The following is a 24,613-nucleotide window of genomic DNA, read 5'->3' as shown; positions in this document are numbered from 1 at the left end:
CCTCTAGTATGAGGGTTTTTGTCTTCCTCTGGATCAACTCATTAGGGATTCATTAGCTGGTCTTTTTTCAACCTTATGAACTATGTTTCTAAGATACCTGTAGACAAGTGCAGAAGTCTCATTGAGAGTTACGGAAATCAATAGCAGTGACTGCCTCAAAAGGTTGTGCAACAAAATATTAAGATCAGGGGACCATAATTTTTGTCCATCCCAATTTCATTATGTCTGATTTAAAAGGGGCATATAAATATAAGGAATATGTGCACAGAAGTTTGGAGTGCAAAAAGTCACAGACTGTGTTAACATTTCAATACAAATAGAATAGTGAAGTTGTATCATAATGATCTTACCTGTCCAGATTTAGTTTTTGAGCTAGCACTCTCCATTCGGCACCATGGGAGGATGGCTCATCTAAGCTTGTTATGATCTTCTGTCTCATTAGAAAGGGAATCTTGAAGGCGCTAGGACCCACCAAAGCTGCTGCTTCTTTTTCTCCTTCATCCAACAGTATTTCTACTGGGCGGCTTTCCTAAATCAAACATATTTTTATTAAATAATTGGGAGGAATTATCTTACCTTTTCTATTGTATCAGTCACTAAAGATTAGATAAGATGCAGCAAAAAATTCAGTGGAGGGAATATTGAAAAACGTACGTTCATAAAGGAAAGCAGTCATCCTGTTCACCCACCCTAACACCAATACACTGGGTTATAGTGTGGGTGAACAGGAGACCAATGAGGGGTCACTGACTCCTATACGTACTTTTACTCTGGAGATCTGTCCCTCCGAAAATCTGCTTCCTTCTTGCGCGCTGGAGACAGGCCCGCCGGCTTAATTTAAATATTCATTGTCGCACATGAGTGAGCACTCACGTGACCAACGACTATGAATATTCAAATTTAGCCGGCGGGCCTGCTTCCAGCACGCAATTCCCAGAAGAAGGAAGAGGATCTTAGGAGGGACAGTATAGGTGTCAGTTACCCCTCATTGGTCTTCTGTTCACCCACACTATAACTCAGTGTATTGGGTTTAATGTGGGTGAACAGGATGACTGTTTTCCTTTAACCAAAGTTTTAAGTTCATAACTCATCAATCATTAAAGAAAATCTGACAGATACTTCACCCACACTGAACCCAGTATACTGGGTTATAGTGTGGGTGAAGCGCTTTAAAAAGTGGAGTCACTTACTTTTATTAGTTAAGTATGTACTGTGTTCTGGCAGTTTATCTATGCATGGCTATTGCACTTCAGTGTGCAATAAAGTTGGTGGAGCCAGCCTACCCAGCTCCCCTGCCTAATCAATATCCTCCCATAACCGGCCCCCTTGCTTAATATGCCAACAAACATCTTCACTTTAACATCCATGCTGTGAAAGCCTGCGGGGTTGAGGGGTAAGAACGCTCTGCTCCTTGCCACACCAGACTTCCGAGTTTAGCAAGACAGCTCTTCTGAAGTTAAGATTTTTATTAGCATACTTAGCAAGGGGGCGGGTCAGGGGTGGAAAATTGATGAGGCAGGGGAGCTGGGCAAGCCGGCTACCTGCCTCTATTGCATGCTGGAGAGCAATAGACATGCATAGATAAGTATGTCCTGTGTTCTGGCAGTTTAACTAATAAAAGTAAGTCAACCCTCTTTTTGAAGCTCGTTACACAAACTACAACTTAGTATATTGAGTTTAGTGCTTGTGAATTAGCTGGCAGATTCTCTTTAAGGCCTGCCTTTTCTGATCTGTAGCAGAAATGCAATTCTCAGGCATCATTCCTCTCAGTTTCTAGCAGATGTATGCTTAACATGTAAGGGGGAAGTGTGGCATAAAATACATTTTGTGATAGTAGTAAATAGTTTCCTTATGCATTGTTCACTTCAGTGTAGTTTCCAGAATTTGCAACGTGAGCATCTAAACATGGGAAGAACAATATTTTACTTAAGGTTTAACCAGAGCATTATGCTACTGTTATATTGTTTCCTGTAATCTATGCTTAAAGTCTACATTCCTGGGTAATTCTGAGCCTGAGGCTTGTCCTAAGACTATCAAAATCTATTTATATATTTTCTGGAAGTCCCATGAAATTCTATAGGACCTCTGGCAAAACCGTTTTTAGTTTACGATAGTCCAGGGGCCGTTCTTGGACCCAGAAGTTCCTTGGTAATTTAAAAAAGATGTCCTTTTGGGGAAACTTCTGAGCCTGAGCCTTGCCCAAAAACTATTTCGATCTGGAGAAAGATTTTCCCGAGGTCCTGAAGACTTCAGCTAATAAGTAATTCGATTGTGATAGTCTCAGGATAAGATTGGGCCCAGAAGTTTCCTTGGAATCTCGAAACATGTTCTGCTGATGGATGTACACTTTTCATGTTTTTTTTTCTTCTGCAGGGGAAAGCAATGTTTATTCTATAGGGTGTACCGAATATTCAACATATGTGTGACATGCTGTACATTGTAATGTACATAGTAAATATTTATTTTGGTTGCTTGTTACATAGGCTGGGTGGTTGGTTGCATCCAGACAGTATGACAATGGAGGAACCCCTTCTGGCTCTCCATGTTGCCAGTCTTCTGCAGGAGCTTTCTTTTATAGAGGCCGTAAATTTGAAGCATTTTGGATTGGCTTTGAACCACTGTCTTAACAGGGGAGGAGTGAAAACATTGTAAGAACGGGAGTCCCGCGTGACTTGTTGCTCAATGATGGACAACTGCTATATCCTGTCAGTGAGAAAGAAAATGCTGACGGCCACAAAGAGAGAGGGGCTAAGCAAGCTGGAGACCTAAGTGGGTTGAGGAGGGCTGAATTTGAACCCAAACCTGATAGGCAATAACAACAGGGAACAATAGGAGGACCTGAGTTAGGGTATATTAAAATAGACATGGAAACGATCCTCTATTTAAGGAGAATCCTTACTCCCTCAGTCCCATGACAAAGAGCTCTATTCTAGCTATTTAGTACCCTGATCTGGACTGATGAGAGGCAAGAACCCTGAAATAGGTGTATACCGATAGGTTACTCTCTGGTCATGTTCTAAGGCTTTTTAAAGGGAATCAAGCATTGATTTGTGGTGAAGCTATCTCCAATAGATGGCACCAGAGATCAGGCTATTTCCTTTCTTGTGGAGAGCTACTTTGCATTACCATAATTCAGGCACAGTGCAGTATTCTTTCATGTTAGCTGACCAAAATACATACAACTAGGGATGAGCGAATCGAATCTGACGAATCCGTTACGAATTTCAGTAAAAATTTTATTCGTAACTAATGCGAATATCGTTGCGATTAGCTTCATTAAACTCAATTTAGTGCGGTCCAGGCTCCAGGGCATCTAAAATGGTGGATCCACATGTGAGGACATGGGGCAAGGAATCCTGGCAAGGGGGGAACAAGGGTAGGTGGGATGACCCTGAATCACATGCAGCATGCAGCTATCAGCAGCCAGCCACCCCTGTAATGTCACAGCCCTATATAATTGGCAGCCATCTTGCGGCCAGTCACTTCAGCCTTTTATTGCAGAGAGAGAGAGAGAGAGAGGGTCAGACAGCAGTGTGTGTTGCACAAAAAAGCATTCTTACAGCAGCAATTCACCTCCCAGTCACATCAGTGTTCTATTGCAGAGAGGGACAGAGAGCACAAAAAAGCTTTTTTTACAGTAGCGATTCACCTCAAGCCCAAATCCAGCCTAGAAACACTGATAGGGAAGGGAGTGAGATTGATAGAGAATTTTGGGTGTAATACACAGCGACTGTGTGCTGCAGCACTGGTGTGTTCAACAACTGAAAAGCTAATAGTAGCCAGCCAGTTAGGGTGAGCAGAGCACTAAAAGCATATTGTCCTCTATTAAGTATAACCTGTGCTTACATCTAAGTGGTGTATCATTTTGCTCCTGTTAAAGTCTTAAGGGCCTAGATACTGTAAAAAGGCCAGGCAAAAGTACACACCTGCTGGTGTTGTAGACAAATACTGTTTTAAGTGTAGTGGAGCATATTTTACTCATATACGCACTAAATATGTCAGACAGAGACGTGCCAGGATGTGCACAGAGGAGTGGCAGAGGCCTAAATTCATGAGGCAGAGGTCGCAGCAGACTAGGAGCGAGTGGCAGCAGGAGTCGCAGCGAGAGGCCTGAGCTAGCGTTAATGTCTACAGCAACAACCCATCTGCCGTCATCGATTGGTTAACACGGTCATCCACTTAATCACAAGTGACATCTGACACCCCCAGTCAACAGTTGGTGGGTTCCTCAGACACAACCCTCAGTTGGCATAGCCCAGGAACAGTCCCTGTCCTCCCATTGCCTATGTCCTATGCTTTTCCTTCCCCCACAGAAGTATCTTATGCTGTGGGTTCAGCTCCACTGTTTAGTTGGGACGATCAACTAGAGGACAGTCAGCAGCTACTGCCCAGCCAAGAAGTGGAGTGGACATCTGCTGCTTCCTCCACTAGGTGGGCAAGTAGTGATGGAGAGAGTGGCGTGGGAGGTGGTGTTGCGAGCGTTCAGGCTCCTGAAGCAGACACTGTTGTGGAACCTGAGGAGGACATCAGTGACGTGCAGACACAACTCGATGATGATGAAGCCGATCGCACTTGGGAGCCGGGTGCAGAAGGGGCTTCACTTTCATCAGGAGAAGAGGGTTGCAGGTTGCCCGTGAGGCAGCAGCTGAGACAGCAAGGTAGCAGCATGGTTGGCAGTCAGCATGGTGGCAGAAGTGGAAAGTCTGGAGCCAAACATGCCTGGGGTAGACCACATGCTTGGTGGCAGCCTAGCTTCCCTAGAGGTAGTGGAACAGGGGTTCCTGGAGTCGAAGGCAGTAGTAGTCAATCAGTGCGGACTGTTGATGGGAAAATCAGCTACTCAGCGGTGTGACGTTTTTTTATCAAGTATCCGGAGGAGGTTAACATGGCCAACAAGATGTGTCGGCAGAAGGTGAGGCATGGCCAGGGTTCCAATGTTGGACAACCACGGCCCTGCTTTAACATATGCAGCGTCACCATAAAGTGACTTGGGAGACCCGTGGCTCTGATGTGGTGGTCCAGCCTGCTGCATCACCCAGTGGCATGCCGCTCCCTGTTTCAGCCAGCCAGGGCTCCACCACCTCAGCCCAAGGGAGCTGTGTGTCATACCCAACTTCTGTCGCTCCAAATGCTCCTGCTCCTCCTACTTCGAGTCAGTCATTCCGCCAGCAATCCATCAGAAAAGTTTTGTCCAAGAGACAGCAGTATGCGCCCATTCATCCAATGGCGCAGAAGCTGAATGCGCTCCTGTCCAAGTTGCTGGTGCTGTAGTCTCTCCCTTTTCAAGTGGTGCACTGTTCAGAGAACTGATGGCTTGTGCCGAGCCGCGGTGGAGAATCCCAAGCCGTCATTTCTTTGTGAAAAAGGCAGTACCAGCTCTGCACAATTTTGTGGAAGAGAAGGTGGGCCAGTTCTTGAGCCTGTCGGTGTGTACCAAAGTGCACAGCAGCGCCGACATGTGGAGCTGTAACTATGGTCAGGGACAATACATGTCCTTTATGGCCCACTGGGTGTACATGGTTCCTGCACAGCCACAACAGCAACTTGGACAGGCCACGCCGCTTCTGCCTCTACGTTGGTCCTGTGACAGTGTGCGACTCCACCTCCTCATCCTCCACCTTGTCCTCCGCCTCCACTGCATGGACAAGTCTCATTGCCCCTCCAGCATACTATGTGTGCAAGGCACGGCAATGTCACACTGTTCTTCACATGGTTTGCCTCAACGAATGGAGTCATACAGGAGAGGAACTGTTAAAAGTCATTCATCAAGAAATCAAATTATGGTTTACTCCACAAAAACTGGAAATGGAAACCATGGTGACTGACAACGGGAAGAACATCTTGTCTGCACTGTGACAAGGAAGAATGAGACATGCACCCTGCATGGCACACGTGTTAAATCTGGTTGTCAAGCGGTTCCCGAAGTGTTACGGGATTACGGGATGAACAACGTCATTCCACTGCTTCATCTACTAAAACACGTGTTGGAAACAATGGCTCGTCAGGGCACTGGAGATGTGGCGCCTACACCTCATGGCCCCATAAGCCCTGTGGGGGCTGAACTGGAGGAGGAGGGGAAGGGCACAGTGGAGCACAGTTTAGGTTTCGTGAGGTGGGCAATTTTCTAGTCATTTGACAGGAGAGGAGGAGCAGGAGGAGCTAGAGGGTTATGAGGAAGGTGAGACAGAGAACCCAGACACACCGTGGCAGTATACAGTGGAGATAGAGGCAGAGTCCCTCCGAGTCACTTGCACAAATGGCACAATACATGCTCACTTGCTTGTGTAGTGACCACTGAATTGTCACCATTCGGCAGGGGGATGACGTCTGGCTCTTCACCTTATTGGACCCTCGCTACCGGCATAAAATGGGGGCCTTTTCTTACACCCACTGAGAGGGGGGATAAACTGACCTACTACAGAGACATCCTACGTACTCAGTTGGCCAATGCCTGATGAGTAGCTTTCTTCACCCACATAGTGAAGCAACTCATCTGTAGCAGGTAGACCTGGAGCAGGACCTGTACCAGCAGGTGGTGGCATACCTTGACATGACCATGCCAACACACCTTGAAGATCCGCTGGACTTCTGGGCAGCCAAACTTGATTTGTGGTCGCAACTAGCAGAGTTTGGCCTGGAAAAGCTGTCCTGCCTGGCCAGTAGTGTGCCCTCAGAGCAGGTGTTTAGTGTGGCGGGGGCCATAGTAACCCCAAGGAGAACTCGTCTGTCTACGAAAAATGTTGAGAGACTGACCTTTGTGAAGATGAATTAGGCATGAATCAGCCAGGATTTCCATCCACCAATGCCTGATGCATAAGAGTAGATTGACCATGGTGCCACACCAACACTTCACAAATATGGATAATGCTAAACATATTTAAGGCGCTGCTCCCCAGTTACAGACATTCCTCCGCATCAGACCAAAAGTAATTATTGATTATATGCATTACGTAAAACTTAACTTATAATAATTTTCTTTGGATAAAATGTATGTACCCAAATTTTTTTTAAATCAAACAAAAGGAAAGGTGTGCAAAAAACACCATGTGCCACCTACACCACAAAGTATTGATGTAATGCAAAAACCTCTAAAAGGTGGAAGGGTACAATGTATGGTCCATTGTAAGCGGTGGGGGTAAAAACTTCCCCTGTACGGCCCTACTCTTGCATTAGTAATTCTATTCTTGGCAAGTATTACTTGCCCTAAAAAGGGTGCCCCACATAGGAACCTCTCCCTATTTCCCCCTACAAACACTGCCATTTCCAAGGGTTTTTAGGTGGAAATAGAAAGGGTTTCCTGTGTGTGGCTGCCCGTTTTAGGACCAGTAACACTTGACAAGAGTGGAATTAATAGGGTGAGAGTAGGGCCTTACAGGGGAAGTTTTTACCCCCACCTACTACAATAGACAATACGTTGTTCCCTTCTAGCTTTTCGAGGAAAGTGTAACTCGTCTTAAAAAGGGTGGCCCCACATAGGAACCAATCCCCATTTCCAACTAAAAACCCTGGGAAATGGCAGTGTTTGTAGGTGAATATAGGGAGAGGTTCCTGTGTGGGGCCGCCCTTTTTAGGGCGAGTAACACTTGCAAAGAAGGGAATTAATAATGCGAGAGTAGGGCCTTACAGGGGAAGTTTTTACCCACACCGGTTACATTGGACCATATGTTGTTCCCTTCCACCTTTTAGAGGTCTTTCCTTTTGTTTGATTTAAAAAAAAAAAAAATTTGGGTCCCGATATTTTATCCTAAGCATATTATTAAAAGTTTTTGGTAATGCATATCCTCAATAGTGTTGCTCGCGAATATTTGCAATTCTAATTTTTATTCGCGAACATCGCATATTCGCGAATTGGCGTATATTCGCGAATATAGCACTACGTATTGGAAATTACGAATATTGTTTTTTTTTTCACAGTACACATCACAGTGATCATCCCTGTCTGCTTCCAACTTGTGTGGTCTAAAGAAGGCTCTAATACTACTGTGTGAGACCGCCAGGCGAATATTCGCATATGCGAATATTCGCAAATATTGATCCCTCCCTTCTGCTGCTTCTATCAAGTTACACTGGTATAATTGCTATAAAGTTCATACATTTTCACATATGCGAATTTCCGCATATGCGAAAAAAATGAGAATATTGCGAATATGCGAATTTAGCGAATATATGACGAATATTCGTCCATATATTCGTGAAATATTGTGAATTCGAATATGGCCTATGCCGCTCAACACTAATCCTCAATTCTTACTAGTGCACACTAGCACTTTTACAAAAGAGACCGTTTTCTTCTGCCTACCTGCCTCAGCTACTATTCTGATTCTGCCACCTGCCTGATGCCACACATCTGATGCTTTTTTCACCCACTTCGTCACCGGGTACTGGTATTGCCACCCACCGCACCACTCTATCACCGGGTCACTTTCAGGACTCCTGATGCTGATGCCACCTCCAGGCTGTCTCATTCTGCCACTATATGGTCTCCTCATGCTTCGGCCACCTCCAGGCTGTTTAATTCAGCCACTATATGTGCTCCTCATGCTGCCGCCAACTCCAGGCTGTGTCATCAAGTCACCATATGGTCTCTTCATGCTGCCGCCAACTCCAGGCTGTTTCATGCAGCCACTATAGGGTCTCCTCATGCGGCTGCCATCTCCACACAGGGTCATTCAGCCACTGTATGGCCTCTTCATGCTTCCGCCAACTCCAGGCTGTGTCATTCAGCCACTATATGGTCTCCTCATGCTGCCGCCAACTCCAAGCTGTGTCATTCAGACACTATATGGTTTCCTCATACTGATGCCACCTTCAGGCTCTGTCATTGTGCCACTCTGCGACAGTGATTCTAATAGCGACTTCTCTGATCTGCATGTCATACTAAATAACAGTATTATTTCACTTACCCAGCACAGACCCTATGCGTGTTACAGCAAGGCAAAGTTTATTACACCCCTATTGAGGCTTTCTGTAGGCCAGAAATAGCCGTTTTTAAAAGCGATTCACCGGAAATAAATTCGGACCGGAACAATTTTTTTGGGAAAATTTGGTGAATCGTCCAAATCAAACTTCTCAAAAGTTTGCTCATCTCTACATACATCCCCTCAAAAATGTAAAAACTGTATTTGTGTGGCTTTTTTTTTTTTTTTACATCTAAATGATAGCAGTCTATTCATTTTTACGCACTAAAAAGCAGTCAAGCCCTTTAATTTATGCAGACTTTTCCTCTACGTTTTCCTTTATCATGTCACAGAATTTTAGGTGCAATGGTTTTGCTTGTTTTCCTGCATATGTTCTGCATATACTATAGAGCTGCAGATTAAAAGACATTTTTTCTTAATGATTAAAATAACTTCTATGATTCAAACGGTAGCTAAAATGTTACCATGGACACCAATATGAATGAATGACCCAGTACACTGACACCATGCTGACATCTATGCACACTAAAAAATGCCTGATACTTTCCAGATATATTTTTATGCAATTTCTACTATTGACTCTAATGTAATTTACTGTATAAACATTAAAGCATTAAATTATCTCCATGACTGTTACCTTTCTTTTAATCTGTCTCTGATTTTTAGGTTTGGCCACACGATCTGTTCAATTTATTAAAGATGTTTTCCAGTAAAAACATTCATATGGCTTATCCGTAGGAAAGGTTATAACTATGTGATCATTTGGAATGTGACCCAATTAGTAGTAAAAAGGGGACTTGATGTAATTTTAAGGCACAGTGCCTCGTCCTTATGTGTGGTTAAGGCTGGTACTACTGCTAGGACCCATTTTAATTGTTTTCTTTTAATTTTTACATGTCCTTAAAGGGGTATTCCGGGCTTTGACATAATAACCCTTATCCAAAGGATAGGGGATAAGATGTCTGATCACAGATGTCCTGCCACTGGGACCCCTGCAATCTCGGTGCAGCCCCCGGTATTCTGTGCCAGGCACTGCTTCTGAGACGTGATGTCATGGCCCCACGCCCTCATGACGTCACACCACACCCCCTCCATTCATGTCTATGGGAGGGGGTGTTTCATCCGTCACGTCCCCTCCCATAGACATGAATGGAGGGGGGCATGGTGTGGAGGGACCCCTGTGATCAGACATCTTATCCCCTATCTTTTAGATAGGGGATAAGATGTCTAAGACCTGAATACCCTTTTAAGAACAAAAGAGCACATACTATATGAAATCACTTGAAGGGAAAAACTTTTTTTTCTGATATATCAACTAGCTCCAGAAAGTTAAACTGATTTGTAAATTACTTCTATTAAAAAATCTTAATCCTTTCAGTACTTATGAGCTGCTGAAGTTAAGTTGTTCTTTTCTGTCTAAGTGCTCTCTAATGATACCTGTCTCAGGAACTGTCCAGAGTAGAAGCAAATCCCCATAGCAAACCTCTTCCACTCTGTGCAGTTCCCAAGAAAAAAACAACTCAACTTCAGCAGCTGATAATTATTGGAAGGATTTAGATTTTTTAATAGAAGTATTTTACAAACCTGTTTAACTTTTTGGAGCCAGTTAATACATAGAAAAAAGTATTTTCCTGGATAACCCATTTAATCTTACCTTGTTTATGTTAACATTGATGTTGAAACTCTGGCCATCTCCTTCCACTTGCCATACCCAAACCCTGCAGGAAAGGTCACACGTGCTGAGACTGAACCTCTCCAGTGTGAATGTACAGTGCAGATTCCCATGCACTCCATTCCAGATATGATAGAATGGGATCTCCTGCATAAAGACAAGTAACCAATATGAGTCAATGGACAAACCAATGCTTTTCATTACTGTTGTGTTTCTGCCTCATGGATGTAGCCAATAATGTTGGCCTCCTGAGACTGATGTTTCCAATAGATGATTATATCATACTTGGTAGGAAGTTCCCTATTTAGAAACACTGGGGGGAGACTTATCAAAACCTCTAGAGGAAAAGTTGCTGAATTGCCCATAGCAACCAATCAGATCACTTCTTTAACTTCTGAAAAGGCCTTTGCAAAAAGAAAGAAGCGATCTGATTGGTTGCTATGGGCAGCTCAGTAGCTTTTCGTCCAACTTTTCCTCCATTTACTTACAAAACATGTATTTATCTGGTGAAAGGGGCTTGTGAAAAGCTATTATCCAGTCCAGTAGTATCTAAGGTTATTTAGTGGATGTTCTTTAGTTCACAGTTTTAGGCTATCCTTAACAATCGGTGTACATTGGTGCAGCCTTAATCATCTACAAGAAATTTCTGGCAAGACCTTATGTTTAAACAATGTATTTCTCATAAATTGTCATAGTTTATACATAATATACAGCAAAAATTGAAAGCAACAACAGTGGAGGTTTAATAGTTTTCAATTAGTTAGATAGTCATTTGCACCACATATTAATGGGGTACTCAACTGGCCAGCGTTCAAAACATTTAGTTATGAACGATTTGTGTGCTCTGAGGGGGTCGCCCATGCCCCTTCGTGATGTCACGCCACGGCCCCTTAATGCAAGTCTATGGGAGGGGGCGTGGTGGCCGTCAGGCCCCCTCCCATAGACTTACATTGAGGGGGTGTGAAATGACATCATGAGGGGGTGTGGCCGACCCCCGCAGCGCACACACAGCATTCGTAACTACATGTTCCGAACGCTGCCAGGGGAGTACCCCTTTAATCTTATCAGAAAAACACCCCAAACAATATTTATATTAGTCAAAAGGGTTCAGTTCCCTTCCAATACTGTTTCTTTGTTGGAGCTTCGTGGTCACTGATATATGCACAATAAGTGCTGTTAAAACCACATTTTCAAGTTCAGGATTCTGCCAGGATTTAGGTGCAGATTCTTTATCTAAAACCTGACATAATTTTCTGACATTTTGCTGGAAAAGCATGTGAATGGGGCATTTAATATCCCAGTCACTTTCTCCAAAAAAATCAGTGCAGAGTAATGATCGTATTGCAAATTTTCAATCCTTAACATATTCATTATTACTGTGGATTCTGCAAGGAAAAGCCAGGAATAAGCTCAATTGAATTACAATGAAGCTACTAATCCCTATGTTGAAGTTATGGATTTATGACATAGATTTTCTGAAAAATCTTCAGCAGATTCATCTATGACAAATATATGGAATATGAACCTAATGGTATTAAAGGGGTACTCCACTCCCAGACATCTTATCCCCTTTTCAAAGGATAGGGGAAAAGATGTGTATGATTGCGGGGGTCTGGCATCTCTATGCCGTGACGTCCAGACGTGGCATGACATCCCAACCATAGCTGCCATAACCCAGCATTCTGAACGTAATATTCAGAATGCCAGGTGACTATACAGAGATCATGGGGTCTCAGCGGCTGGACCCCTGGGATAAGATGTCTAGGGGTGGAGTACCCCTTTAAAGGGGTTTACCAGCCAAAAACTATTAAACAGGATAGGCCATCATCCTTGGCTCCTTACATTGTTGGTAGAAGTGGTGCTGGGTTAATTCAGAGCAGCTCCCATTAAAGTGAAGGGGACCTGCGCTGTAGTAACCTGGTGCTACCACTACAAACAACATATGGAGCAGAGGCTTCTTGCTCCAGTACATAGATTTTCGGTGCTACGGCAGTGCTGATCAGCTGAGGTTTCTGCACCTCGCCGATTAACTATTTATAGCCTACCCTGTGGAAAAAATTACGTCAAGGCAGATAAAGAAAAGGAGATATAAAAGCGCCAACCAGTTCTCATATTAATGTTTAGTGCTTGTTCTAACAATTGTCATTCATCTTACATTTCTTTGCTAGTGTTACATGGCATAGTAAGATGCCGAATATACCTGGTAGCTGGCCAAGAGTTTGCTCTTCCACATGGTGCTGTGCATATCGTGCACAGAAAGGCGTAGATTGTGATAACTATCCTTAAAGTGTAAGATCCGTGGCTCATCTAACATCTGCCCTCCCTGTTGTTTCTCCAGCTGTATGACCTCCTATGGGAAAAACACACACAATGCTTAAGAGATGAAACATGTTGTACATGATTAATGCACATGAAGAAAATAGTTCAATAGCATTTCTGCATTAGTACAGATACATGCACCCGGCTCTTTGCTTATTCAGGCAATTTGCATCTATCACACATAGTTTCATATATTAAATAGTGCTTACATCTGTTTGTTTGTGAGCTTCCTACATATGTAGAGGGTTAGTGACCCTACAGTTGAGTCTGGCTACCATCCTTGAGGGTACAAATGCTTTGGCACAGCTGGTTTTCTTACACAGCTGATGAACAATCTTGAGTTGATGAGAAACAAAGTTCAAGTTAGAACTCTCTAAAGAGGCCAACAATGCATATCCTGATAGACGGATGTAACAGAGCCTCAGCGATAAGTTGTTTCTTCCAACATTCAAAAACAACGAAAAGCAGCACAGTACCACTCAAATTGTAAGGATGAATCACAAGCCTTTATTTCAAGGAGTTACATTTGTCTTTTTTCTACTGAAAAAGGGCAGGTTTGTTTTATTTTATTTTTATATTTTATTTTATTTTAATGTCTAACTAAGAACTGAGAAAACTGGAATCTACCTAAAGACTGCCAAACACTGCTTGGTGTAATTAGACTTTTTCCTGGGAAGGTGCAGAGATTGCACCAAAGAATGAATCATATTCAAACTCAAATTTCAGAAAATTCAATGCCTCAACGCCAATGCTGTTTTCTGCTTAAATACTGCCAGCATGTTGTACCTCTCAACTGGCACCACTAGTCCTTCCTAAGCTCTGTCTCCTAAACTCACTCATAGCATTAACCAGAGGAGTAATCACTACCCCTCCTGCTATCTACTAGGACCATCTAACTGCTCTTAGGACTGTCCCAACCAGGCTGTGACTCTCTAGGCCACTCTACAAGGCAGTCAAAATCTTCTGCAGCTATCTTGGCTACCAGGACTAGGGATTACACTCAGCATCCAAACAGGACTAAACACAATCTCCTCTGTACTAGTGCACATGTCCGCACCAGTTGGGGCCTGCCATAGAACACTGCACACCACACTCCTCTGTGACCAGATCTTCTTGCCCCAGAATAATAGCCATCAATTCACTAGCTTATCATCTGCTTCCTGACAACAAGACCCTGCTTGGTAAAGCAGATGAACCAATTTTCCCACAGAGACTCAATCTTTACAGCACGACCCCCTCAGACAGTTTTACACGACTCTTTGTATTGTGTTCGAGTCTCCAATCCACCAAGTCTGAACAGCCTCTACAGCAGAAGGACAAGTCTGCATTCGAATGTCTAAGCTTTGGGCATATTCTGTCCCTTTATGGGCCAACAGTTTTTAAAGACACTTCTTAAAGACTGTCTATTATAGAACAGTGCATCAGCATCATTCATCAGTCACAAACTTCCACCAATACCAGGTTTCCAGGGCCTATGCCAGTAACGGCATCTCCCCTGTGGTTGCAAGAGCAGTATACTCTCAATTTTGTTGCCAGCCACAATAATTTAACATGGCAGCATTGCTGGATGTCACAACCTACATCCCTGTTTACCCTGCAATAAAATAATTAGCCTATATACAGCATATACATAAAAGCCATACACAAATAGCGTGCAAAATGTCTATTTAAAGTGACAAGAAATGACAAATAATTACACATCCTTCTAGGAAGTATATACAGTTCATTCCTGTTACACGTTTATTGGTTAAGTTAAGTCTTTTAATGTATATAGGATGACTTTAGTTCAATATGTTACACACCAATTTAGGAGTCTGGACAAGACATTGCTTAAGTTTCATTACTCTTTTAATAAGGCCAATAGTTACTTTGACTTTGCTTCCTGCAAACCTAAAATCCTCTCATAATTCTCCTAAGCACTTACATAGGCCATCTCCCTCAATGGAGCAAGTAATGAATTATAGTATTACATCATGTTTAATGTGCTCCATAATCAACAGTCTCCTGTCATTACAGTCAGTGAACCACATCTAGGCTTTAATAGCTGTGGTTTATGTGTGGCTTTCCCCTCTCACTCACCTTCATGGCATCTTGTGTGTCAGGGATGCAGTACACTCGCAGACTGTACTCCAGACTGGTGCACGCAATGGGGGCAAAAAGCAGCAGCTTTAGGCGCTTGGTGGCTGACATGCTGAGAGACTCTCCCACCAGTGCAAAGCGCCCCAGCTGCTCTGTGAATAGGTAACAGTTGCGGGACTCCAGGTGACAGTAGTAGAGGTGCGATGGGCTTCCCCCGTCGAGTTGCAAGACATCCTGTTAAAAGCAAGTCATACAAACAACATGAAGAGATCATCTCTGAAGTTAAAATAGTCCGACTACATGAACGTAAACATATACTACAACAGTTGACTTCATTCGGGGCATTAAAGTGAATGGTGGTCTAGGGTAGTGAAGGGGGTAACTTTTCAGCTTCCTTGTTTCTCACTGCAATAATAATAAAAAAAAATGTTGGTTAGGGGCCTGATGAAGCGCAGAGTGCGCGATGTGGACCGTCGCCCAACCACTCCCCCATATCACTGCTCCTGTCCGCTCTCCTGCTTGTACATTTTGTTATGTGAAATAAAGAAGATACGTTACTGAAGTAAAGAGACCGGGTGAGTGCTCCATTCTTTCTACGTACTTTGTGTGGATCAGCACTAATAGTAAAGGTGAGTGCAAGGAGAGGTCAGAGGGGACTGAGGATTTGGAAATAAATGGCAAAACAGTCCCCTCTGTGACCAGATCAGGCAGTGCTCTGCCCAATCATTACAAGGTGCATTTAAGCAATGCACCTTAAATGGAGCAATGCTCTGTTCTTTCTACATCTAGCTATTGCATCTGTTCAGAATCTCTGCACTCACTGAAAAGACAACTATGAAACACAGAGCATGGAGTCTGCGTGTATTAAGGGATGGGAGGATAGTGAAGAGAGAGACTGACTTCATGTACTTATGTCCTCAAGGAATTAACTGTACTTTAAGGTGATTGGTACTTTAGGGGCTTCTCAACTTTCCCATTGTATTGCCTCCACATATCTGTTTTTCCCAGTTTGTTAAACATAATGATATTGAGTGCTCAAAAAAGACAAAAGAGAGATAATGATAATAAATTGTAAAAAAAATTCAAAAACAATATTATGTAAACAAAGGCATTAACTGGTATTAGAAAATAAAGAAATAAAGAAACAAAAAGTCATAAAGACAAAAGTAGTGCCGTCAGACACTTTTTTAATTATGATAATTGTGATACCCAACGACAGCTTGCAAATACTGAAATATATGTTATTTTAAGTAGCCAGCAGCCCATGTCAACCAACATCAAACTTAATGTTGAAGCTTATGTCTAGCCGTTATTATGACTTTATGAATGCAGAGACTGCACTGTACATTTTCTGCATCTCTCAAATCCAGCCACTATGTGATTCACAGTCTGCACTGTAAACCTGCAGCCTGTTCAATAAACATCATCAGCCAGGGACCTATGCTATTCTCTTGGAATGTCTCTTATCAAAGTACAGCCTCAAGATATGAAGCGTTATTATAGTAATGACATCCTGAAGTAAAAAACATCAACTCAGTGTGCCTTAGACGTTCAGCACTTGTGTCCTGACAATCTTATTTGCAACACACATAATTTAAAAAGTCGGAAATCACTAAGGGACTATCTCACCAATAAGGCAAATATACTACGTACAGTTAGGAACATTTCTGTCGAAAATAAAACAAACACCAGTACATTGAAGTCATTAAGTTGTTACAAATTCTATTGACCTGTTCCATAGTTTTATCCATTTCTGAGAAAGCTGAGTAATAACCAATATGGCTCCCAGATGGGTCATCTGCTTTTTTTCCTAGACTATTCAGTGACAAAACTGCCTAGTTTATTCAGCAATATTGGAGGCTCTGGATGCATTATTGAATAACTAAGAACATTTCATATGCAGAAGTTTGCAGAAGTTTCAGAATAACAGTGAGCAGTAATAGCAGGCATGTTGTCACCCAGCTAGCATTAGACTGAGGGATTTAGGAGCCCACCATTAGTGTTGCTCGCGAATATTCGCAAATCGAATTTTATTCGCGAATATCGCATATTCGCGAATTCGCGAATATTCGCAAATATAGCGCTATATATTCGTAATTACGAATATTCATTTTTTTTTTTTTTTCTCACAGTACACATCAGTGATCATCCCTCTCTGCTTCCAGCTTATGTGGTGTAAGAAGGCTCTAATACTACTGTGTGAGACTGGTGTGCAAATTTTCGCATATGCTAATTTTCGCATATGCGAATTTTCGTTTTTGTGCTAATTTCTGCATATGCAAATTTTCGCACACGCGAATATTCGCATATGCGAAAATAAAACGAGAATATTACGAATATGCGAATATTCGCGAATATGACGAATATTCGTCCATATATTCGCGAATATTCGCGAATTCGAATATGGCCCATGCCGCTCAACACTACCCACCATAAGAAATAATTCTGAGGGCCCAATAACACTCAGTATAGAACATGTGCAGATCCACATTTAATTGCACAAAAAAAATTAGCCACATAAATCAAATACAAATGAGGTTTTCGTCTGCCGGAGTTCACCAATTACACCGATCAGTCATAACATTAAAACCACTGACAGGTGACGTGAATAACATTCATTAAATCATGACAATGTCAACGAGCGAGATATATTAGGCGGCAAGTGAACAGTTAGTTCATGTAGTTGATATTCTATAATTGGAAAAATAAATTTCTAAGTGTGAGGATTAACAAGGGCCAAATTGTGATGGTTTGACCACTTGGTCAGTCTTTGGTATTCTCAGTATGCCATTAAAAGTACCCACCAGAAGTTGTTTAGGGAAGGATTACTAGTCAACCAAAGATAGGGTCATGGATGCTTAAAACTAACTGTTGCTATTGGGAAGTGGATGCCAATCTGTCAGGTCAGACAGAAGAGCTACTTTAGTACACACTGGCCCAGATTTATTAAACTGTGTTAGGGAAAAATTGAGGAATTTTCCCACAGCAACCAATCACAGCTCAGCTTTCACTTTACCAGAGCTCGCTAACTGAGCTGTGATTGGTTGCTGTGGGAAAATCACTCTATGTTTTCTCTCACACAGTTTGATAAATCTGGGCCCCTGTGTACACACACAATGTTAATTCTAGCTACGCTAGAAAGGTGTTATAATATACAGTGCCCGTGCTGACTCTTGTCCTTTGCTAAAGCTCCTACAATGTGTACTTCAGTATGAGAATTGGACTGTGGCCCAATGAGAAATCATTGTCTTATCTGATAAACCATATTTCCTTTTACATTAATGGTGCGGCTGGAGAAGAGATGGCATCAGGTTGTACTATAGAAAGAAGGAAAGCCATGTTCTTCTGGTAAACCTTAGGTTCTAGCATTTATGTGGCTGTTACTTTGACATGGGCCACCTAAAATAAACTTTTTTGTGCGCAAAGTACTGTATGCTCCTTATGACAACAGTATTCATTCATAGCAATGGGCTTTTTCAATAGGATAGTGTGCTCTGCCAATAGTCAATGAATGGTTTGAGGAACATAGAGAAAAATCCAAGGAGTTGACTTGGCCTTCAACTTACCTAAAACTTAATTTGATTGAGCATTTGTGGGATGGGAAGGAAATGTGCACCCCTGGACAGTAGCTGATCTGGATATTAACTTGGCTTGCAGGTAACATAGTGTTATCCAAGCCTAAAGATATATTATATTACATTATTACAGTATTATGATTCTGAACGATTTATTTTGAACACCATGTGCATCCACAGCCCTAACCCCAAAAAGACTCCCTTGTAAGCACCGATACCATTTCAAACAAGGTTAAATAAAACATGTGTTACTGTGTTGAACAATAGGTCATTGGCTTATAGACTAGTGGCCAGATAAGTTATTTTCCGTGATGACTGCTTGCAGCCTGTCTTTTCTTTCAGGTTAATATTGTGTTTATTTATCTGACAGGCATTTGTTGTGTGAAGAAAAAAAAATGAGATGGTGATATAAAAAAATAAAAAAATAAATAAAAAATGAATGCATTGTCACTTCTATTGTGTTCCTGTAGACCAAGGGCAAATAACGGCTGTGGAGAGATGGAAAAACACTATGTACAGTTAAATAATGAAGCTGAGGATCAGAGGATCATCTCCTCGAATTATGTGGCAATGTAAACCACTTGTTTGTGTCACTCTAACAATAGAGGTTGCAGTCACATTGTTTGGTGACTTCTTAGGAACCGTTATTGCAGCTTGTCCTAATGTATAAATGTTGTCCTTTTTATTTATGACATTGTATATTATTACATGAAGTGTTCCAGGAAAAATACTGCAATGCTCTTTGGATACTGATGGATACTCAACCAATTTGAAACCAGTTAGTTTTGACATGCGTGTTGGAGTAAACATAATGAAATTGGATGGTTTCTAAGAGGGTAAAGACCTTGAATTCTATAGGACCAGGGCATGGTGACTATTGTGACCTGTTGTGTATCATTAGACTTCTGTTATTTTCAGCCTTGCTCTCTACACCTAAAACAAGCATGTCTAAGCTAGGCACCCTGTGCTAAGGAACACATGTTTGGATAATGGATCCTATTAAATAGTACCTGTTGTTAGTAATAAAAATTCATGTTATAGATTAGCTTATTTGAATTTCTTTTCTAATATACTTGAAGGGGTACTCTGGCCCGAGACATGTTATCCCCTATCCAAAGGATTGGGGATAAAATGTTTGGCTGCGGGGGGTCCAGCCAATGGGACCCCCATGATCTCTAAGGCATGCTATGCTCCCTTCAATCATGTCTATGGGAGGGGGCATGATGGCTAGTGTACAGTCGTCATGCCCCCTCCCATAGACAAGAAGGAGGTGCCATGACCGCGGTGGTTGCCCATCATCCGGCACAGAGCAGAGTTCGCTCTGTGCATCGGATTATGGTGTGCCACGTCGGAGATCGAGGGGGGGCCCCAGTGGCCGTACTTACCAGCAAACAGACATGTTATCCCCAATCTTTTGGATGGGGGGAAACATGTCTAGGGGCAGAGTACTCCTTTACATATTTTACTATACATACTCAATAAATGTAACTTTATGTGTGTAAATGAACCCCTAAAAGTTTGGCCACCAGGGGTCCTCCTTCTTGTTCTGCTTGCAGATTTTCTCCGGCAGCAGCCTGGCAGAGGAAAAAGTCAGAAAATGCAGGTGGGCCCTGAATATTTCATATTATAATGCTTTTCCCTTTGCACTGAGCTAGACTGTAAAGTCGTGATGCCTTCAATGCATAGTGCTGAATATTGTGCTGAATATTTCTGCTCCCTTTTGCAGCTGTTGGGCAGAGATGAGCACACTTTAGAGTTCAGTGCTGAGAGCTAAAGGGGGTGGAGGTGGCCTCAGCCAATCACAGCCCATCTTACACTGAACTGCTGTCAGCTGTGTGTAGCAGACTGAGGGAGTAAGTTTTCAGATGATGTCATGCGAGCTAAGGAATGCCCCTTCCCAGTCTGTGGAGCTTATTGAGATTGAGCAGAAGATACAGAACAATATCAAGGTAGAAAACAAAAAAATAATAAAGCATGGTGTAATGAAACAAAGCTGTACTTCTCTATACACGTGCATGTCCAGCTGAACTTGCAGATGTTCTTAATAGCAGTGGCTTTCCTTCCTCAATACAAAAGGATCAAGCCGACATATGCCTTAGATGTTCAAAAGACAGGTTTGTCCATTATATATCTCATGTGTATGCTCAACGTGTATATGGTACAATAATAAGAATTTAATCCAATTAAATACAGTTAGGATATCTTCCTAAAAAAGGGGAAAACAGAGGATTTGCTCACATCCATATTGTCATTTTCACTTTTTTGTTCCATCACTAGGGAAAAACTAAAATCACAGAGCGGGATCAATCGCATGATGGATACCAACAGTGGCTGACAAACTCTATTGACTTATAATGTCAAGTACCATTAAAGTGTCCATTGTTTGATCAGGAAGAAAGGAGCTGCATGCTAAACTGCTCTTCTCGTGAAATATATGGGAATATGTGAGGAATCCTCAGGGAGATCGATACACTCTGCCAGGCTGTATTATTGGGGCGACAATCCGACGGCAGGAGGATGAAAATTGACCTCTTGCCCTCATTTTTATTCATCAAACCCCAGCTGGGGTACGATGGGTTAACCAGCCCCTGTCTATTCTTCTTTTAGACACTGTAATTGTATCAATCACGGCATATAAATGAGTGAAATGAGTGCAGCTCCTGCTCTTGCATTATAGACATAAAAGGGGTTATCCAGGAATCAAAAAACAGACCTAATTTATTTCAAAGACCGCTCCCTGTCTGTCTCCCCTTTGGGTGTGGTATTACAACTTGGCTCCATTAACTTCAATGAAACTAAGCTTCAGAATCACATTTAACCTGGAGACAGACAGGGCGGTCTTTAAAAGAAATTATCTCTGTTTTTCTATTCTTGGATAACCCCTTTAAACTCTCCAGGGTCCAGAGGTATGCCCAGGTATGTTAAGTCCCAGACTGCAAGTGGTTACAGGTATGCCCTGTGTCGCCTAGGGGTTAAACTAATGCATGCACAATGGTGTAATCATTCATACCAAGCACCTGGAAAAGAGGCACACAGCACATACATTTAAGTGCAGATACAATACATTTTCTATGTACATATCGTGGAAGTGCCTGAAATAATAATGTTGTCATTTCCTATTAGGTGCAACATGTGCCAAAATTTATTTCTCAGATACATTTTTCATGCATGAAGTCTTTTGTGCACCTACTGGGTAAACAGGACAATGCAATTATAATGGCGGAATATTTTCACTTCTTCGTTGGAAGTCGTTTTGTAGGTTTTCGTTTTCATGTGCGAAAACTTTTTACTTATTCTCGCCAATATGTATGTCATTTCCATTAGAGGAGCTGGCAAGGAGATCAGAGGGCACCTTGGACTTTTCTGTATTTCAAAGATAAGGGCCAGTGCTGAAGGGTTGACGTAGAAACCATCACTCACAGCCATAGCTGTCTAGATGGGAACTACAAGGTCAAGTCTTTTACATCTAAAATCCTCTAAATTCTTCACCATAACACTATATGACATATAAACCCAGATTTAATAATCAGAGGACAAAAACTGTCTGGTTTTCCCATGACAACCAATCAGAGCTAAGCTTTCAATTGCTGAGCTGTGATTGGTTGTTATGGGCAAAACCAGATAATTTTTGTCCCATAGATTAATAGATTAAATATTAGCATACTGGTATTTATTTTTCTGTTATAAGTCCACTGCTATAAATCCACTATTTGTCTGTTATAAGTCCACTAGTGGCAGTCAGTATAGTGCATTGTCCCTGATTCTTTATTATTTATTATGACTAATCGGAAGTCACATTGCCAAGAAGCAATACTATATTGTATCTACATTCTTACACACAGGCATACATTGAAGTTCTTGGTCCCTGGTGAAAAAAGATACATTTGGGCCTTCCACTCAACCCCCCTATGTTTTATTATGCACTGCATGTGACATGCATTGGTAGTATTATTTTGTATAGTGAGATTAAATGAGATCACTATGCAATTTGATCTCTTTAAACCTATGGGGCCCTACAGTGACCGATGAGGCTATGTCTTCTTGGCATGTAAACAGGCTTGTATTTACAGCTCATAGCGCCCTAGGCTAGCATATTATCCCTCTACTGTGACATCACTGTCACAGGCTTGTATTTACAGCTCATAGTGCCCTAGGCTAGCATTTTATCCCTCTACTGTGACATCACTGTGTATATTATCTCTGAATTATGACATCACTGTGTGTATTATCTCTGTATTGTGACATTGCTGTGTGTATTTTCCATGTACTGTGATGATGCTGCGTGGATAATATTTTGTACCGTGACGTCGCTGTGTATTATCCATGCACTGTGCAGCCAACCAGGGGGTGAAAGGGTCATTAGGTACTGGGGTCATATTAATGGCTTAAAAGGGTCATAATGTACAGGGGGCAAATTATGGGCTATTGATGGCCATTATGTACATGGGGCATATTACTAGCTACAGAGGGTCATTATGTACAAGAAACATATTACCGGATAGCTACAGAAGATGATCATGTACAGGGGGCATATTACTACCTACAGTAGGTCATTATGTACAGGGGGACTATTATTGGCTGGCTACAGAGGGGTCATTATGTACAAGAAGCATACTACTGGCTGGCTACAATGGGGTCATTATGTACTGAGGGCCTATTACTTGCCTTAAAGGGGTAATCCGGCGCTAAGACATCTTATCCCCTATCCGAAGGATAGGGGATAAGATGTCTGATCGCAGGGTCCCGCCACTGGGGACCCCCGTAATCTTCCACGCCGCACCCCATTAGAATCAGTCCCCGGAGTGTGTTCGCTCTGGGTCTGATTACTGGCGATCACGGGGATGGAGCATAGTGATGTCACGGCTCCACCCCCATGTGATGTTACGCTCCTCCCCCTCAATGCAAGCCTATGGGAGGGGGTGTGACATCTGCCACGCCCCTCCAATAGACTTGCATTGAGGGGGCAGAGCATGACGTCACACAAGGGCGGAGCCGTGACATCACTATGCTCCGTCCTCGTGGTCGAGATGGACCGCTAAAGGTGTGTGCTGCATGGGTGCTGCTGCTGCTATGAGGATTTTCTCCTGCTCTGGACAGTTCCTGATATGGGCATCAGGTGTCAGCATCAGGAGAGCACTGTGGACAAGACAAAAAAGAAATTCAAAAAGCAAAGAATTTCCTCTGTAGCATACAGCTGCTAAAAAGTACTGGAAAGATAAAGATTTTTTAATAGAAGTTATTTACAAATCTGCTTAACTTTTTGGCACCAGTTGATTAAAAACATTTTTTTTTTCCATCGGAGTACCCCTTTAAGTATTATGTCTGACCATGCCCAGCTTAGCTGAAAGTGCATAGAGGCCTAGGCCTTAGCTTTCTTATTTGTGTGTCCAGCATAGTTATATCCCCAACTATCCATGTACATGCATGCATAGTCAAGCGCATATGATAATATCAATAAAGAAAGGGAGACAAGTTTCCTGATCTCTGACAATGACCTATATCCCACAATGTAAGCCTCTATGGTATTAGAAATACAGCGGTAATCTGATTTTAAATAGAAAACCTGATGGGACTTAGAACCAGTAGAAGAAAGGCAAAGGGAAGGATTTACATGTTGTTCATCATTTTATGTTGTTTTTAAATGTGTAAAGTTGTAAGTAGTTCCTTTTGAACTTCTCGGCAGTGTTCTGTTTTTTTTCTAGATTTCATGACAATCACAGATTATATACTCAGAATTTCTTTTCTTTGTAAACAATACCCTTGTGAACTTCATTCATCGTTTAATGAATGGGCCCGAGGTTATAACTACCTTAAAACTTATTTCTAAAAATGTGAAAACCATAAAAAAGAAATAGCAGCACTGAAGCTAAGAGTACCTACCCTAAACTTCTTGTGAATTATTGACAGTTAATATATTAGTTTAGCATTAGCTAGGGGCATCAAACATCAGATTGCAACTAGTGATATATATAACGTTACAACTAGCCTCTGGCCTATGTCAGCCATCATCAACCTTTATAGCGCACCTGCTGTCTAGACATCATTATCTA

At 42.2% G+C, this 24,613-nt stretch overlaps 1 protein-coding gene across 3 annotated transcripts in view; it reads right to left on the bottom strand.

The window, feature by feature from the left end:
- Window positions 1–24,613, bottom strand: part of UNC5A (unc-5 netrin receptor A) — a 420,372-nt gene that overhangs the window by 16,356 nt on the left and 379,403 nt on the right. For all 3 annotated transcript variants that reach the window (XM_056574721.1, XM_056574723.1, XM_056574722.1), the window contains 4 exons: window positions 14,989–15,222; window positions 12,791–12,940; window positions 10,573–10,737; window positions 351–529 (listed from right to left, as the gene is read on the bottom strand). In XM_056574721.1, the coding sequence (XP_056430696.1) occupies window positions 351–529; window positions 10,573–10,737; window positions 12,791–12,940; window positions 14,989–15,222 (728 nt within the window). The remainder of the gene's footprint in view (window positions 1–350; window positions 530–10,572; window positions 10,738–12,790; window positions 12,941–14,988; window positions 15,223–24,613) is intronic.

The sequence above is a fragment of the Hyla sarda genome, chromosome 4 (assembly GCF_029499605.1).
Source record: "Hyla sarda isolate aHylSar1 chromosome 4, aHylSar1.hap1, whole genome shotgun sequence".
Lineage (NCBI taxonomy): Eukaryota > Metazoa > Chordata > Amphibia > Anura > Hylidae > Hyla > Hyla sarda.
Note: the sequence above shows the minus strand (reverse complement) of the source record. Positions and strands in the feature narration are given on the sequence as shown.